This window comes from Cygnus olor, chromosome 10 (assembly GCF_009769625.2).
Source record: "Cygnus olor isolate bCygOlo1 chromosome 10, bCygOlo1.pri.v2, whole genome shotgun sequence".
Classification (NCBI taxonomy): Eukaryota; Metazoa; Chordata; class Aves; order Anseriformes; family Anatidae; genus Cygnus; species Cygnus olor.
In genome coordinates, this window is record NC_049178.1 from 2,534,956 (window position 1) to 2,553,203 (window position 18,248).

The 18,248-nt window shown below is 44.5% G+C and overlaps 1 protein-coding gene across 18 annotated transcripts in view; it reads left to right on the forward strand.

Moving 5' to 3' along the window:
- The window catches only part of WNK2 (WNK lysine deficient protein kinase 2), a 116,906-nt gene extending 103,647 nt beyond the window's left edge, over window positions 1-13,259 (forward strand). For 12 of the 18 annotated variants that reach the window (XM_040568164.1, XM_040568167.1, XM_040568169.1 and 9 more), the window contains one exon: window positions 5,130-5,911. In XM_040568164.1, coding sequence (XP_040424098.1) covers window positions 5,130-5,480 — 351 coding nt within the window. In that variant the 3' untranslated portion in view covers window positions 5,481-5,911. Of the gene's footprint in view, window positions 1-5,129; window positions 5,912-6,618; window positions 8,019-13,013 lie in introns of those variants that run through there. The other 6 variants (XM_040568173.1, XM_040568175.1, XM_040568181.1 and 3 more) reach the window with 3 other exon arrangements.
- The last annotated feature ends 4,989 nt before the right edge of the window (window positions 13,260-18,248 follow it).

Consider the following 18,248-nt stretch of genomic DNA (forward strand, 5'->3'; position numbering starts at 1 on the left):
CATTTGTTGGTTGTTTCTCTACTGCTGTCCAACCACTGCTATCAATACATAAGGTAGTTTGGCTGTTTTCAGGTCTTTCACTGTGGAAACAGAGAACTAACTTTCCTGATAACATACTGATCACAACTTTCCTGAGGTGTTCTGGTTTTTGGATTTGTCCCTCTCTCTCTCCTCCTCCCTCCCCCGAAGATGCTTCTAATGAACAGCAGCAAATTGTTTGCTGTGTAAATACTATACTTTTAACTAAGGCTACTTTTTAAGGTGGAAATTGGCTCAGAAGAGAAATTAATGGAGTGTTTAATAAGCTGCCTCAAGAGTTAGTGGTTTTATTTTCTTCCTTTTTGTTGTCAGAGTATAGAAAGCAGTAAAATAATTGGGATGCAAGGGTAGACTTGAAATTCTGCTTTATTTCTCTGGAAGTGACGATTCCATCAGCAAAAAATTGCCTGTCAGTTTGGCTGCAAATCTTGATACATATTAGAAGCTTGTGGGGGAACCTTCAGGCTTCCAATTCTATTACAAGAGCACTGAGATGTTCCTCTTCAGAGGTTTTATGTGAGCATGGAAACATGAATGGATTCTCATTTTCAGTAATTTGAAAGGTAGTAGGAGATACTAGGAAAAATTAAAGTCAAACTGCCTGAAAATAGCTATTTCTAGCATGCTCATCCATGTTGAAGGCATGATGAAATAATCCTTTCTTCCAGGTAATTGTGGTTAACCGCCATCTAGGAATGTGAGCTGCTTTGCATGTAAAGAGTACTGGATATTGTGTGCTTAAAGGTATTATCTGAGGATGCCTGGGAGGAAAAGGTGTAGCAAAAATGTTTTCTTCCCTCATACTGTGACATGGCTACATGGGTTTTAAAGAAAAACCTATTACCAAAAAAAAAGCTGTAAACGTGCTCTGAGTCCATAACGCGGCTGTTTCTGTGAAGCATGCGGGTCTGTCAGTCGGTGACGTGTGCTGTGGTTTAGGCACTGTCAGTAATAGCTGCACATCTGTTTGCGTTTAGTACATCTTGGTTTTAATGAGCTGGCTGCCTGGGAAGCAGGTGCTCTGGAGATAGCTACAGGTGTGAAAACAGAGCAGAAGGACTATTAACACCTTTTACTGTCTTCCATGTCCATTGGATTGAAAGAATAATAAAAAATATGATGAATCTGTGCTTGGAGCTGTTCCGAGCTGCTTTCTCGCTCTGAATGTCAGAATAGCTTTCCAGGAGCCTGGAAGGATAAACACAAATCTTTAGTAACACCTCATAACTTTGGGTTTTCAGTAAACTGGAAAAGGGTGATAAACAAGTATTAGCATCCTTGCCCTGCTTGTGCTGGCAGCCAGCACTAACCTGTTCTGTAATTCAGTTTCATTTCAGTGGTAGTTGGGCTGTGCAGAAGTACAACAGTAATGCTAATACATAGCCATCAACATGCAGCTGAAAGAAAAAAATATTTAAATCCTTCTTTTTTAGAATGGGTTGTGATAGTTATGCTGTCACAGCAGAATTAGCTGGTTTCATCTGTTCTAACATAAAAACAGATATTTATAAAGTTTATAAGTAATACATAACTATTAGCTATATACATTCACAGTACTGTAGCTATGAATTATATATAAATATATATATATATACTTATATATAAATATATATAATATATATAAAGGGGAATTTTAGAGCTTGGTGACACATGATGACAAGGCAGAGAATTGAAAAAATGAGTCCAAAGAACAGGTATTTTTTCTGTACTGCCATAGCTTTTGTCCAGCTGGGGTGTGTGTTTTGTTTTCACATATGTTTCTTGTGTATGTTCTTGTTCATGTGTATATTATTCTTATTCTCCAAATGAACATGTATGGTTTGGGGACCAGGAGTAAATGGCAGCAAAGTGAAGACTGGCAGTAAGAAGCAGACATCTGGGGAGCAGGAGCATGAAGGTGTTCGTAGCTAGCAGGGATGTGTGTGAGCACTTGGGGCAGGGTTTGATGCAGGGGGACAGCGAGCGAGCAGGTGGAAGGCAGTGGGCAGAGATGCAGCCCTAGGTGCCCGTGTCTGTGTGGGTCCCCTTTCAAGGCTTTCCCCTTAGATACTGAAGTGGTTAAGCGCTCTTCGTGTGGTGATGTATGTTCATTAAGTATATTGCTTCTGTAGAAAGGGCTAATTCAGATGCAGAGGGAAAGAGGGAGAACAAAACCTCCCTTCCTGTTCAACATAGAATACGTTTTAGGATATCAACCTCTTCTCCCTTCCAAAAAAATAATAATAATTTTAAAATCCCTGTTAAATATCTCTAGCAGACACTTACTTTACGTGGTGATGACAGGTGTAAATTTTGCACTGCTTGTGCAAATTCATCAAGTTTGAGACTGTCTGTCAATTCAGCCTGCTTATGGCCAGGTCAGCTGATGTTACAAAGCTCTAGACAGGCAGCAGAACAAACAGAAGTAAGTTAATATTGTAATATTACAAATGAAGTAATGCCATCCATAGTTAGCGAAGTCCTGTAATCTCATTCTGCATTGCTAGTGTTTCATCATCTAAAGTTGAATTAGAAAGGAAAAACACCACTTTTACTTCACCTTCCTGCAGGAAAATTAGGATTAAAAAAAAAAAAGTATGAATATGGGCTATTGTTAGAACAATCTGTTTTCAGTGACCTCTAAACATGGGCTGCTTGAGCTGTTGCAGGATTCTGGTATTGTACCTCTTGCTTTCAATTCCCAAGATAGCTTCAGTATGAAGCAATGGATTTGCACCCATCTTCAAGCTGCAGGTAGAGCACCAAAGCCCAGAAGATGCTGTGGAAACTGAAGCCTTGTTGTCACTAGGACGTAGTGTGTCATAGTGCTTAGTAACTGTTGCACATTTTGGAATCAGCTGCTGATACCAGAATTTGCACTTTTTGAGCAATCTTGCAAAAATGATGGGATGATAGCTACCAGGAGAGGACATCCGAGCAAGTGGGGAGCTTTGAATTTTGTCAGCAAGGTGACTGCAGTCTCCATGGCTTTCCTAAATCTAGGGAACATAACTCCTTGTGTGTTTTGAGGACCATACTGGTGCTTGCTGATCTTGATGTTCCGGTCAGTATTGGCATGCTGGAGGAAGGGTTGTTTCAGCCTCCGTCGGTATCGATTCATTACAGATGGTCCAACAATCATGGTTTAAAAATGGTTTTGATGAAGAGGCTTCTGCACAGGGGAAGATGCAGGAGCTAGGTGTCGTGTTGCCTCTCACGGTGTGTGATTTGCTTGTCTGAAGCACGCGAAGGTAGAGGAAGCAACCTTAAATCGTGAATATGCATTTGTCACGACACGAACAGATTTCAATGTGTATGTGTAATGTTTGGGTTTGCAGCGTGGTGACACTTTATTCGTGGCTGCACATAGTCTTAAATATAGCTGCTGCTTCACTGAGGAATGTAGCTGAGAAAGAAAGGATAAAGAATTGGGTAGAAGTAGATTTCTCAGCATTTGAAAAGATCTGAGAAAAAGCTTTTGCCGGTTATAATATTTAAACAGGACCTAAAATGTCCTGTAAATGATTTAAAATGCCACCTTATGTTTTCAGTGCTACATTATAAATCTATGGGTTCTATAAGAAATTGCATATTTTGGTTAGGTACCTTTACAGCTATCATTTGTCAACCACTCAAAGCTGTCTAGTTTGGTGGAAACTATCATTTTGAGGATGTTAAAGCATGGTTATAATAATAGCTTAAAGATGTCATCACATCTTATAAATTTATATGTACCTAGTTCCTCTGTTTATTGTTCTTTGGATTCTGCTGTTAGTTTTGGTGGATTTTTATACATTAGTGATTTAGCATTCATTATGCCAAAGTAGCATTTTCTCTTAGTTTGATGCTCAACATCAGATTCAAGTTTCAGATTAGAACTGGAGGTAGTGAAGCAAAAAAGGGTATTGGATATTTTCGTGTTTTTCTAAAATTCCCTCTAGATCACAGGTTAATGCCCCATATCAGTAAATCAGAGTATCATTGCCACTTTGATTTTTAATTGAGACGAGGGACTAAAACCAGAAACTTAGAGTAAGCATTCCATGCAGTCTTATACATATATTCATGTCTCCTCTGAAATTTAACCTTCATGCCAATTTTATTAGTTTAACGTGAAATATTTTGGTATTAATGGGATACTCCCAAACTGAAAGAGTATTGTTTATGTCATGAATAGGTGCTGGCTTGGTGGGAACCATGGCAGGGAGTTGTAAATTATGTGGAATTTAAAATGCGAGGAAACATTGTAAATCCCATCCAGAGAGAGACCGGGTAGCATTTTGTATAATTATTGTTTCTGTGGCATTGTGCATTACAAAGCGTATAATTCGGGAAGCCCTGCCATCCCCATGTTTAGGAGGAAAGCTCTTTCCTTGAGCCTAGCATGCAAAAGCAGAATATTTGAAGTGAATAGTAATAGAATCTTAGCAAAATAGTGGGACTGACTCCAGCAGCCCCTGGGGCAGGATCAGCTCCTGCTGGGTACCTTGCTCATTTACCTGACCTGACCGCAGCCACCACCAGCGCTGGATGTTGCATGGATATTTAACCTCCATGGAAAATCTCTTTCCATTCTTGCCACCCTTAGTTCAGCGAGCACAAATACCTTTCTACAGAAATACTTGCTGGATTTTTGAAAAGCTGCTTTGGGAAGGGATTTAAGTTCAGTATGAGATTTAGTTTAATATTTTGCATTTGGCTTGCTTCATTTACTTCTGTGCATGATATCCAGTAGTAAGGAGGGATAATGGGGCTACTATGGACAGTGGAGGTTTTTCACAGATTTTGTGGCATTACGTTCTCACCTGTTCAGTGATATCTCCTGGCTCCTTCAATAGTACACCCTTCCCCTCCTCCCTGTATCAACCTTTGCTGTTAATTTTCAAAAAACAAAAGTAAAAAATCACCACCACCAGTGTGTGCAGACAGCAAGAGGCCCCGCGGGCCGGGGCTGGATCGTGCTGCTGGAGGGAGCAGCGCAGGCGTGGGAGCTACTCGCTGCTGCCAGCGGGCCAGAAACGAGCCGTCCTCCCTGTGCATGACAGCACTGCGTCCTGCAGTTAGGAAAATAGAAGCTTAATAGCCATGCTTTTTTATTTTTCTTTTTGTAGGTTAATTCAGTAAGAACAGGATTGGGGAAAAGGTGCATTGTTCCAGTGTCTTGCCCCATGTCAGCTGCACTAACTCCCGGAGTTTCACCATCCCTGCCAGTGCCTATGCCAGGTACTACCCTTTCTGGCCCAGTAACGCCCTATGTGATGCCTCTTTGTCAATACGGAGGAGTGTTCCCTACGCCGCTTTACGGAGTGCAGTGGTCAGGGGCGGCAGCGCGGCCGGGGCTGGTAGGAGGGCAGAGCCTTGCTCGCTTCTCGGCTCTCGGCAAAACTTGCTTGCAGATGTACCCTGTGCCGCTGCAGCAACCCCCGGCTGACCCGCCGGGCCCGCACATGAGAACGACATAGCTCTGTTGCCTGTTGATAGGTAACGATGATTTCGACGTTGTAACGTGGAGTGTTTGATCTGTAGCTGCCATACGTGTCGGAAGAGGTGTGGGTCTGCCGCTGGCCCCAGGCCAGGCCTGCTAGCATACACAGCCATACACTGCATCAAGCAATCACTGTGAAGGGTTTTCACAAAAGATCGGTTGTTGTTATGGCAATATTTGCATATATTTCATTGCTAAAGACACTTTATTATGTTGTGTTCTGATGTTTTACACTTGCAATCCTTAAAGTTGATGTACTTGAATTGATGACTAGCAAATTGTACTAACCCTGCAGGAGTACAGTGCCTTGAATATAAGCTTTTCAGTTCCAGCTGGAAAGAGATATACAAATATTTGAAAGGTGTATTTTATTTACAATTTGCTTGTGAGTTAAAGTTCTTTTTATTTGCAATGATATCGAAGGTTTACAGTTGAAGTTCTTCATCAGTTTCATTCTGCTGTAAATGCTTCACTTTTAATTCATGGGTTGAATTTTCATTGCTGAGGCTTTCAAAAAAAATTGTGAGGTGAGATTTGTTTGAGATACTGATTGAAATATATTTGTTTGTACGAGGACTAGTGAAATGCACATTTTAAAGTAGGAGCATTTACAGGATGATCCCAGTCAGTTGTATATAAGAACAGGTAATAGCTTCCTTCGGGCAGTGCAATTCATTCCCTTACGCAGCCTCTGGTGAAGTTGCTGTAGACGGCAACTTACTTCATAACAGGCAGGCAAATACTGCTTTCTTCCAGATCAGCACCGAATCGGACTATATTTTCTTTCCCCTACTGGGCTTTTATAATTTAGTTAAATTACAAAGCCATGCATGTTTCCTAAGTGAAAATTCTAACTGAAACCTTGATCACAGGAGCACGTCCCCAGGTCCCTGTAAGAGTTGTGTAAGTACAGCACGTGCGTGCGCTCTGCCTTCAGTTCAGCAGCCGAGGTTAAGAATGAGGTTTTGTCACTGAAGTGCTAACCATGTTCACATCGAAGTGGAATAAAAATGTGAAGCTATTATTTTTCTTTTTTCCTATATGACCAATGAATGCTTCAGTTTTGGAGTCTCACCACCTTTTTGTTTGATTTTTTTTTTATTATTTTAATTAAGTTTGCACTGTAGGTGGCATGGACACCTCTCTCCTGTTTGCAAGTTGCTTTTTGCCCATTTTACTGTGCATAGAGTCTACATCTGCACCTCTCAGTCTAAAGGCACAAGATAACCACTAAAACTGATTTGCTGATGGTAAGTTTCATTTTAATAGAAAGCACTAAGAGCCATCATTACAGGCACAGGTAACAAAACATGCAGTCAAATTTGGAGGCGCGTTGCTCTGTATCTCTACTGCAATGACATTCTATACTGTCTGCTGACGGGCAGAGATGTCTTGTGCTGCCAAGCTGTGAATTGTATAGTTCTATTGTACTTTGAGCATTATATCTGTCTAAATTATTTTGTTTGTACCCTTTGAATATATTATTCCATCAATTCAGTTAGAATTGAATTTTATAGACAATTATGCAGAGTCTTCTGCCTGGGCAAAATACTTACTGTAGTAAGAGATTTCTGTTCTCTGTAACATGTATCTTTTAATTTGTTTGGGTTTTTTAGATTCATGTCTGTATACTTCATGAGCAAACATGGAAAATATGTTCTCACACCAGTTTTCCTTCAGCTTGCACTGAATCTTACAGTTTATGTCGCTATTGCCTGTTGTATAGTCCATCCCTTGTATACTGACAAAGTCAGTGGCACTAAAAGGCCCAAGAAATTGTATAGATTAAAAAGAAGAAAAATAAACATTTTGTGCTTGAAAACTGTGTGAAAACCCCAGTGTTTTTCTGAAACGTAGAAGCGTGTTAATTCCCAGCTCTCCCGGGTAACTCTGCATTTGTTTTCCAGACTTCTATCCTTTGTCTTGTGCGTAAGGAGCAGATGCGATGCCTTTGCTGTTCTTCAGCCTATGCCCAGAGCTGCCATGTCCCACCTCCTGCAGCTGTAGACGTGAAAGTGTGCACCAGAAGCGGCGTAGTGCCGACTCGCAGGCTGTGTTGCTTGAGACGTCCCTGCTGCTGCGGTATTTCTGGTGCTCTGCTGCTGCAGAGCAGGCCAGACCAGAACAGTAAATGGGTTATTTTAAGCAGCTGGTATCTTCAGACGGTACAAATAAGGATGCTAGAGTTTGGTAGGTGGTGAATGAGGTGTTTGGGCTGGGTACATCCTACACTGAAAAGTACCAGGGAAGCCCCGTTAACTTGATCTTGGCATAATTTAAAAGTGAGGGAGGGCAGATATGAAACTTGGCCCTGGTAGAAGTCTGCCACATGCATGCTCCTGGCAGTTGCTACCATCGGTGTGGGCTGCAGTAGAAATCAGGAAGGGATGTGCAGGCAGGGGTTCGGTACTTCTGCTTCTGTGTTCCTGCACATCCAACCCACATGGCTTTGCTGTGCGTGCTGCGCACGTTTCCAAGCGCCAGGCCTGCACTACAGTTTGCTAGGAGCATCCCTCCCATACCTTCTCCTCTTCTCTCCTCTCCTCCCCTACCTTCTCCTCTCCCAGGCAGATGGCTGTGTTGCATGCACCGAGCACCCGTGCAGAGCCGGTGATGCGGTGTGTGCCTAGCGTGCGACCTACGTGAGCAACAGGGCCTCCCGGTGCCAGTTTTGATTTGGAGACAGACGTGTTGGTTTGCTCTTCTAAAATGAAACTTTCAACCTTCTAGTCTCTGCGTTCCTAACTAGGGCGTCTTTAGCTAGTGTTGGGGCCAGAGTTCGATGCTTTCATTTCAATATTCATGATTTTAATTTTCTGATAGCCATCTTGGCTTCAGTTCTTCTGACCATTAAGTTCCAGCTACATTGCATTATCCTTGATCGTGCTGAAGGGCGCTTTGACCCTCGGTGGCAATTAAGCAAATGGGGACAACTTCTTGAGTAAAACGTGAGCAAAGGTGCTGGCCATAGCACTTTGCCTGCATCCTTGAAAAGTGTGTGTGTGGGGGGGGGGGATGACTTGCTCCAAACTACTGTTTGTCATTGGATGTCTTTCTCATGCTTTAAGAAACAATTTTTGTTTCTTATAAAACTGTTTATCGGAAGTCCGCTTAAATACAGTCCACTTAAATAGGACCAGTGTTTTTAGCTACATGTATGTGTTTTGCGTAAAGTTTTTGGAAAGGAAAGGGTGTAGGCACTGCAGGTACCGGTACTTGCTCGGGCAGCAGGGCTGCCTGGCACGCCGCAGCGCGTGAGCCAGCCGTCAGCAGCCTGCTTGTTGTGCCAGACTGAGACAACTTGGGCCGAGACCTTTCCTTTCACTCAGCTCCGACCTGGAACAGGAGGCACCCGAGGGGTCAGTGCTGCAGTGCTGGAGGGGGGCACAAAATATTGAAGGAGTACTTCGAGCTGCCAAGTCACGCACCCAGTAGTTAGGAGATGCCAAATTAAGTTTGCCCATATGCCCTTAATTAGGCTTTCTAATTGCCGTGCATTGTGATGGAGTATCTGGCTGCGGAATCGCATCCTGTTTTTCCGCAGCATCCTTGGCCTGGGAACAGGTGGGGGGAACCTGCATGCTTCAGGGCTCTTCTGCCACAGGTCCTGGTTCAGCCTCCCTGCATCTGTTCAAAGGAATGATGCAAAAACTGTCCTTTTTTTTTCTCACGCGTAAACTCTGGTCTTCGTTCTACAACTTTAAGAGTAAATATTATTTAGCTATTACTTGACACCTATCTGCAAAGTGCTCCTTTTTTCCTCTTTCATCACTGTCTGATGTTAGCTTTTAGTTTTTTTCTGAGATATTTGACATGGACTGTTATCAAAGACGAGATGATGAGTTGAATGGCCAGTTGGCTGGCCAAGTGTAGCAGTCTGTGTGCTCCCGTGGAGAGATTTGTATTCGGGAATAGGTGCCTAACATTAAATGCCAATATTTCTGGAGATGAACTTCTCAATCAAATTGGAGGTTTTGCCATTTGATATTTGTGGAAGGAAATCACTAATACCTTTGAGTCAGTTAGAGTTTAACTTGACTTTTTCAATAGTTGCTTTTTCCATTAAAGCATTTTTGTGGCCCCAGTATTTTCAATTCAGAGAACATTCAGAATTTTTCTAAGCAAGCTCCATAGGCTTTGCATTCAGCATGTTTGTGTCGGTACTGTTCAATTAGCACGAGTTTTTTACAGGCATTGTTCGAGTGGGGAAAAACATCTGTACTACATTCTTTGGAGTCAGCTTTGGAGAGTTTTAATCGGAAGTCTCCGTTCTGAAATTACTTGACCTCATTACAGGGCTTTCCTCCTCCTGCCTCAAAATAGGCAAAGATTTCAAGTCTTTTTGAGCAAGATGGGTATCTCAGAAGTTAGCTACTACGACAAAAAACTGCCTAGTTTTCTGGTTTGCTGCTGAGGGCTCCCCAGCTGAGTTTCCATAATGTTTTTGAAAGTTTCGGCTTGGGGACAGAAGTTACAAATGCAGTAGTTTGAGACTGTGCTTAATACCTTAGTGAGGTTTCTTGCATTCTCCTGGTTCCTCGTCTGTCCTTCCCAGTCCCAGATTTCTGGTGATGTTTGTGGAAAAGGATGGCTGTGCTGGAGAGGGATGTGTTTGCTGAACAGGGGCAAAATCTCTGTAGAGTCCACAAGCAAATAGGGGAGGTTTAGGTTGGATATCGGGGAAAAATGTCTTCACTGAAAGAGTTGTGAGGCATCGGAACAGGCTGCCCAGGGAAGTGGTTGAGTCACCATCCCTGGGGTATTCAAAAGATGTGTAGATGTGGTGCTCAGGGACGTGGTTTAGTAGTAAACCTGGCAGTGCTAGGTTAATAGCTGGACTTGATGATCTTGGAGGTCTTTTTCAACCTAAGGGATTCTGTGGATGACTATCTTGCTAATTGAATTTATAAAACAGCAAAAACATGATCACATGAAATTTCTTGTGACGGTTATTTATTATTTATTGAATCCTTCAGCATGAGTTTTTTGTTTGTTTGTTTGTTTTGTGGTGTTGGGCTCTGGTTGGTTTGTGCTTACGCCAGTGCAGATCTGAGCTGAGCTTCATCTGAGTATTCATGCAGGCTGACTGCTGTGCTGATCCTTGTGTTGTTTCTCCTGAATGAACCTGGTAAATACAATTATTTTCCAGTCTATATTGCTGAAACTAACCATCGAGCAGAGGTGAGTTGTGCTGTGACTTATGCGTGCCAGTGGTTTTTGACTGGAGCAGTACTTGAGTTTTCACAAAGGTCTCTGTGGAGCCATCCCTGTGGATGCAGCAGGAAGGGGGTGTTCAAGCCCTGGCTGTGTTTGTTCTTTTATTAATGCAGATAAGCTGCAGAAGTGCAACATAATGAAATGGGTTTTAGGAGCTGTCAGGTTACAAATTCTGCATTATGAAAGAATTTGTTGCTCAGAGGGATTTGGATGTACCGTGGTGCTGATGTTGGCTGTCAGTAAATAGATTACTTGTAACTGATTCACCTGGAAGTCAGGCTTGTAGCAGTAGGCAGTAACTTTTGTGAATTATGTGGTCCTTTCTGCTTTTTTTTTCCTCCCGTGTGATACTTGTGGTGTAATATCAAGACTGCTGTTATATGTGCTTGGATCTATATTTGACTATAAAACTTCTCACTTGAAATAACTTCCACAGGAGAAGTCTAGAGGCTGCATAATTCAAGCCTTCACTCTTACATGCACAGCCTCATTAAACTTTAGATTTTCCTTGTTAAGTGTGGAGAAGCTATGCATAGAAGACGACCTAGTCTGATTAAGGATCTGTTGTAACAGTGGAGTTCTTGTGACGAGCTCGTGGTTTTTTGAAGTCTGAGGAAGGAAAACTCGCATTAATTTCTTTTGATGTAGTGCCACTGGATGGATTTGCAGCATATATTTAGCGTGTTGTTGTAGTTGCCTGTTATTTTTTTTTTCCCTTGGAAAGGAGCAGATCCCCAGACTCTGCCTTTCCTTGTTAAGGCTCCTCCAAGCCTCTGGCCCAGCCTGCCCCACTGAGTGCGCCCATGGCACTGCTGCGCTCTTGGAGCTATGGGATATGTGATGGATGTGGTCAGAGACCCCTGAGCTGCTGTGCTGGGGGATCTGGAGTCTATCGAGGTTTTCCAGAGATATCCAGGAGTTCTGACATCTCCTAAAAACTTAGGGAATTTAAAAAGAAATAACTGGCTCCCTGTCCTTCTCAAGCGGATGTTATTTAGGTTATTGGCATAAAATAACCCAAAAGAGTATTTACTTGTATGTTATTGTTTGTTTGCTTTCAGTTACTTTGTAAATAATGTAGAAACTTCTTCAGCATTCAGATTTTGTTTATTAGATTAGAAAAACTATACCTAACATATTTCTTAGTGCTCGTTTCCTTCTCTCTAGTCAGCAGCTTCAAGATGCTAGGTGCAATTTTTTCCGTGGTTCTCCTTAGCACAGAAAATTAAGTATAGCTAAATTCACTGATCTCTTCAGCGCTGTTGATGTTGCTCTTTCAGGTTTTGGTCAAAAGTTCAGGCTGCCTTCAGAATTAGAATTGGAGAGGTTGTCCCTGGGGATGTGGGCTAAGTATCTGTGAGGGTTTCTAACAAGAGCCGGGCACCTGGAGAGCTTGCGCTGGTTTTGGCTTTATGGCTGACCTGCTGTGTAGGCTGGAGTAAGTCCCATTGCAGTCGTAAGGATTTTCCCTGTTACCTGGAGATCATTAATTTTGTCTTACTTCATTTTTCTGGATGAACTTCTGTGCCAGGACTGGTTATTAATAGTGGGCAGCTGTTGAGAACAGTGGTGGATTCAGGTGGGTCTGCAGAACTGCTGTTGAGCAGAACCGTGTGGAAGAATGATGACCAAGACATAATTTTACTTCCTTTAAAAGCAATTCTTCCTATGAACAGGCAGAGCAAGAAAGATGGGAGGGAGGAAACTGGGACTGAATTTAATGATAGCAAAGCCTTAAACAAGGAACCCACCCCAGGAGCTAGGCCAAACAGTCTGTTTGCGTAATGTGCTTCTCCCCTATGCATCTTGCATTCCCTTCTGCCCTGAAAGACTCACCGTGTCTTTTCTGGAAGAATCTAGCAAGCTGTATGCCATATACAAAGCATACATGCCTGCAGATCCCACAACCAGCATGCATGCTGCCATGACATGGAGCGCAGGACATCAGCACGTGTCCCCAGCGCAGTAGGTGTGCACTGGTGGGGCGCATGCCACCGAGCGTGGGGCATGCAACGACTTCCAGGGCAGCTGCTGCTGCTGCTTCAGCCTTGTGCTCGTTGTGCTTCCTTCTGGTTTTTCTGCTGTGGGCCCTGGGCATCAGCGTGGCCTCTCGTGTCCGAATGGGGACCTTGCTCTGAAGAACTCAGCGAGGCGCTTTAGGAGCGTTTGTGCTGCCGCGTTCTCAGTGTGAGGATTTCGGGTTCTGTTCTCGTGCGGTGCCTGACGTGGCTCTCGTGGAAGTGCCTTCAGCACGCTGCGGTCTGTGATCTCACGTGGCCGTTTTGTTTTTTAGATTCTGAAAACGCGATCGCCAGCGACTGACACGTGGCCCCCGCAGCTACGGTGCCAAGCGCCAGGTCCCGCTGCAGCTAAGGAGGAGGAAGAGGAAGATGGGAAATGATTTGTCATGTGTGAGAAATTCTGTGCCGTTCTGGTCCATTCTACACAATTTTGTAACTTCTTTCTAATCATTTTTTATTTATAGTTGGAAATACAAAAATGTTATGCAAAAATAAAGGAAAATTATTTTGGGGGAAAAGGATTTTGTTCCAAATCGTTCCCTTCTGTTGTAAGCCAGGTTCCTGTGAGCAGCTTCTGGAGAAGAGGGAGGAGAAGTCATTCTTTCCAATACTTTCTGTTTTACTCAGTTAATTGTAATTTAAGTCATTTTCAAAAAATAAGCTAGGCACATGTATTCAGGTTGTAGTTAAAAGAAGATAAATTCCAAGTCCAAGTGATTTCTCACAGTCAGAGCTGTTCTTCTGTAAAGAGAATGCTCTATTTTAAATCTGGTTAAATCAAGTAAAGAAGCCTACAGAGACTTCACTGTAGAGTAACTTTGTACTGTCACTTCCTTTCTCCCCCTACCTTTCTTTTTCTTCTAGACCAGCCACATTTTCTTGCCAGAGATGAATACAGTTCTCAAGTCGCTTCTAATTTTAAATGTAAGCCTAAAATCCTTCTGCAGACGAGTCAGTAATTGGAGCAATTTTTCAAAGATTTTAAAGTGCCTTCAACAAGCTAAAATTATGTGGTGGGAGATTTTTTTTTCTTGATTTGCTGATGATAGGCTTCACCTGTCTCCTGGGCTGAGGTGGTGTACAGACCTGTTTGTAGCAATAATCTCATGAGTAATCATTTATTATAAAGGACTGCTCAACTGTTTTTTTCTTTAGAAAGGTGGCTTTTAGTGCTGTTCCTGAGGAGCAGGAGAGAGTGCTGCTTTTGCTGTTATGTTTTGGCCCCAAACTCTTCCAACCTGCTGCTGAGCACCCAAAAAGTTCGGTGGCTCCCCCCATAGGCAGTGTCAGACTGCGATGTTCTGTTCGCTCAGTTTTTGGTACCACAGAAATAAGAATTTCTAGTTGCCCGCAAGCCTTTCCCTATCATCCCTTCTCGTAGCTGGAGCCTGGCGTTTTGTTTCGTTGTTATCTGCCATGTCTGTCTCTTCCAACTCTGAGTTCTAAATAATAAATCTTATTTTGATGCTGCTGTTCACTATTTCCTTACCACCTCAGCTCTGACCTGCTAGCTTCCCCTGCTCCTGAGCTCGGCTGAGAGCATGGGTGGATTTAGGTCTGTTGCTGGCACCTCGGAGCTCGAGAGCCCTGAAGCAAGAAACCATTAAAACGCCCCGTAAATTCAGAGCTGAAGCCTCAGGGCCAAAATAGATGTTTGTGCTTTGTGCTTCTGTGTTGCCTCCTGTTCTACCCACGTCTAAGGAAATGGAAATAATCTCCTGCGTGACAGCAGGAGCTAGACAAGTGGTGAGGGCTGTTGCTGAAATGCTGCTTTCCTCCGGCTTTCCTGCTGGCAGGAGGGACCGGACTTGTTCCCCTTGTGAGTGGGGGGAGCTGTGGGGTCCCGCGGAGCACTGCACCCTCCATTGCTGCTTTGGTCTCTGCCATCCCCCCTGGGCTGCCACGAGCATGCTGAGCACGCTCTGTGTGGGGACAGCAGTGTCATGTCCCTGACGTGCTGCCCTGGGACGAGTCCCTGTGGCAGCGATCATGGCAGGAACATGCTCTGCCATCACCTGGCGTTTTTGTTCCCTAAAAGGCTCCTTTCTGCAGGGCAGTGCCCTGCAGTACCTCCTGGGGTGCCGGTTGCCTTCCAGGGCTCTGCCAGAGGCTTTCTGGTGCCTGACCCTTGTTGCTCCTTCTGCAACACCTTGGGCTCCTACATGGCCTCAGCCACAACTTCAGGAAGCCAAAGAGCCTCCATCTCCAGATAAGTATTTAAAAATCATCTGTGAATATTCAGATTAAGTATAGGGATTAGCATCAGGGTTAACTGTGAGGAGTGAAAACTGCAGCAAACCCTGGATGTTTGTTTCCCCCACCTCTGCCAAGTCCACCTACCTTCAGTTAATCTCTTCTGCAAAAGGCTGCTCGTTTTTTTTCTGTAGCCCACATACTGAAGGCTGGCACTGCAGTTTGAAGTACAAGCCCTGAGGAGTGCTAGGGGTGCTCGCGCTGCTCCCTGTGTGCCGGTGAGGAGGATTCTCTGCGGGGGAAGCACCATGCTCGGGTGCATCTCGGTGCCCGCTGCTTCCAGCCGTGAGCTAGTAGGGACCCAAGTCTGTTCTGAGCCCCTTAGCTCTGGTCCTTGCTTCAGTGTGCCCGGGGAGGGGCCATTGGGAATGAGGTGTTTTCGGCATCCTTTTTTTGACGTTGATTTCGATACTCTAGTGCTGAGACAGGGTGGCTGTGTCCTGTACCCGCTCACAGCGAGGCAGCGCCTGCAGCAGTTCACTGAGTTCATTGCCCCCGTGAATATTTCAAGGCACTGGTAATGTCTCTGGTCTGAAACCTTACTGTGGAGCTCGCATTCTGTGAGGCTTCCGGCACCTTGCGTGGAAGCCCAGGGGCACTCTGCTGGCATCGCCACGTGCCAGTGAGCCCCTGCCCAGTGCCGAGCCCTGGGAAATATTCCTCCGTGCTCCCTGTGAGTCACTGCGGCTCGCACCGGCCTGTGCTGCCTCCTGGAAAAATGCCACCTAAATAAATAAATAAATCTTTCCACGTGGGCGCTGGGTGCGACGAAATCAACCCAGTTCATCTGCTCTAGGCATAGCCGTGCCCAGGAGAGTGGGGCTCCTTGGTGCTTGCCAGGTATTCTGGAATTACTTTCAACATAAAACAAATGTTTAAGAAAAAAATAAGCAATTTTTTGCAATCTATCTGTTGACAGTGTAGCTATGAGGTTTAGAGGCATACAAAACATCAGAAAAAAACTTGTTAGCTAAATTGTAGAAGAACTCCTAGAAGTCATTTACAAGACCTGCTCGTAAAACAGCTGAAGTCTCAGGATAATTTGCAGTGAAGATTTCCTGGGTTATTGGTATGGGCATCTTTATCTTCTCCAACAATCCCTGAGGGTGTCCTCAGCATTAGGCCTTGGCTTTGAGGTTTTCCATGAGGTTAATGAGCGTGTAATTCTCCCGGAGGAATGGCTGGAGGCATCAGCTGCTGGGGCTTTCAGCAGGGTCCATCAGCAAGGCCTTTGTGAGCGTGCAAGCAGGCAGTAGGGCTGCACCAGCTTCCGTGTCCATGCAGCAAGCGTGGTGGGTGCTTAGGTGGGATCAATCAATGGTCCAGAACCCAAACAGCCCAGCTGTGGGGTTGGAACCGAGGCTTCCCAAAATTTAATAGAGGAGGTACGTGAGACATGCAGAATGAGGAGATTTATGTCAGATTCCTCCAAGATCTGCTCACAAGGTGCAGAGCAAGTTCCAAAGTGTTACGTGGCCATGGCATGTTGGGGAGGCAGCTGTGGTGACTGCAGCTCATCTCTCGGACGTGCCAAGCACAGCACTGGTACCAGCACCGGGCAGGGCGAGGAGAGGTGCAGGTGGGTGCGAGGTCTGGGTGGCGGCGCGAGGCTGGGGCCTGTGGAGGCAGGAGGGCTGGCTGCTGTTGGAGCAAGGAGTGAAAGCACTCAGAGTATCAGCATAGCTGTGCACATGGGAAAAGACAATTAAATTTCTCAAAAAAAAAAATAGATTTTTGTGGTAATAGAAGGAAACAATTGCAAATGTTAAAAGTGCAGCTTAGCTTCCTGCAACAGGGGCTTCTGAAGCAGTAAAATATTTTAATAGCTTCTGATTTAGGGAAAATCTGTTGAAAAGTTTTTCAAATCCCCTCTGGATTGATACAGTTTCGGTGAGATTCAAGAACACATGTAAATGTTTTATTTTCTTTCCTTACTTTCTTGGTGCTTCAGTGCTTGGAGCAGAAGAATTTCTGGAAAAAAAGGGAGGAATAAATTTGGTGAGATGCTGATTTGATGCTGGGGGCATACAGCGATATTTGAGACTGTTAGATGTTTAACAAGGAATCCAGGGGCTGTTAGCATAGCTATAGAAATTGGGAGTCAGTTTAAAATGTCAAACACAGCAGAATAATTCTCAAATATTTGCTAATTGCATAGGAGAGTTCGGACTGCCAGGCTGTTGACTGCTCCAGTCAGCTCCTGACAGCAGCTGACATGAGGAGTGCTTTTGAGGACGGGGACTTGCAGCCCTTCAGCTTGACATTTGGAGGTGTTATTTTTCATTTTAACCTGGCTGCGTTGTCCTTTTTAAGCTGAAGTTTGCGTTGGTTTAAAGAAGCATAAATACCAGTCCAGAAACCTCGGCGTTGCTGCGCCTGCCTATTGGTGGCAGAACAAACCTTCGTTTTCGGGTACCTGACTGGCGCTGTCTGGTAACGCTGGGGCGAGCAGGGAGGGAGAAGGTGGCAGCAGCTGGGAAGAAGCCACCCTTCTCCTGCCCTGTCCACGCCACCAGCAGAATGGTTTCGGCCCTTCTGCTCGTGCCGGTGCAAGGTCAGTCGCTGCCTCTGTTGTGCTTGCTCTTGCAGTGAGAATCTAGGGATGTGTTTCCAGATATCTTCTGGTGAGTGTTGATTGCTGAGGGATGGCATGAAAGGAAGATGGCAATTAGCAGTGTGAGAGAAATGAGAAGGAGAAATGTTACTGCTTACCAGTGACGAAAAGTAAAGGGACGTGCGTCCGGTGGAGCTAAGCACGCAGGGGTTTTTATTCATGATTTTTCCTGCCATTATTCTTCACTGTTTTCTAGCACCAATTATTATAAAATGAGGCAAGTAAAAGTGTTCAAAGATTACCTGCCTGGATGGCTTCTCAATGGAAAATACGGTTGCTGAAAAATCAAGCTGAATGCTCTTTCAGTTCGAGTTGTGGCTATTAGCAGCTGTCCCATCTCCAGCTCAATTAGCAGCAGCCCAGGGGTAATGATCCTTCCTCGGCTGTGCTTGCAAGCACGAGAAAGGTGAGAGAAAGACACAAACACAGGACAAAGTCCCCTGCTTGCCTAAAATGTTCCAAAGACCCAACGACACTGGCTCTGACACCTGTTGCTCTGTAATGCTGCAGGGCTGCAGTTTCTCCTGACTCAGAAGTGCCCGTAGCACCTAGCATATTCTGCACTAAGGAGCACGTAGAGGCTGTGTCCCCAGGCTCACGCGAGGATCCAGACCCCTGGCATCAGCTGTCTCTGCCCACG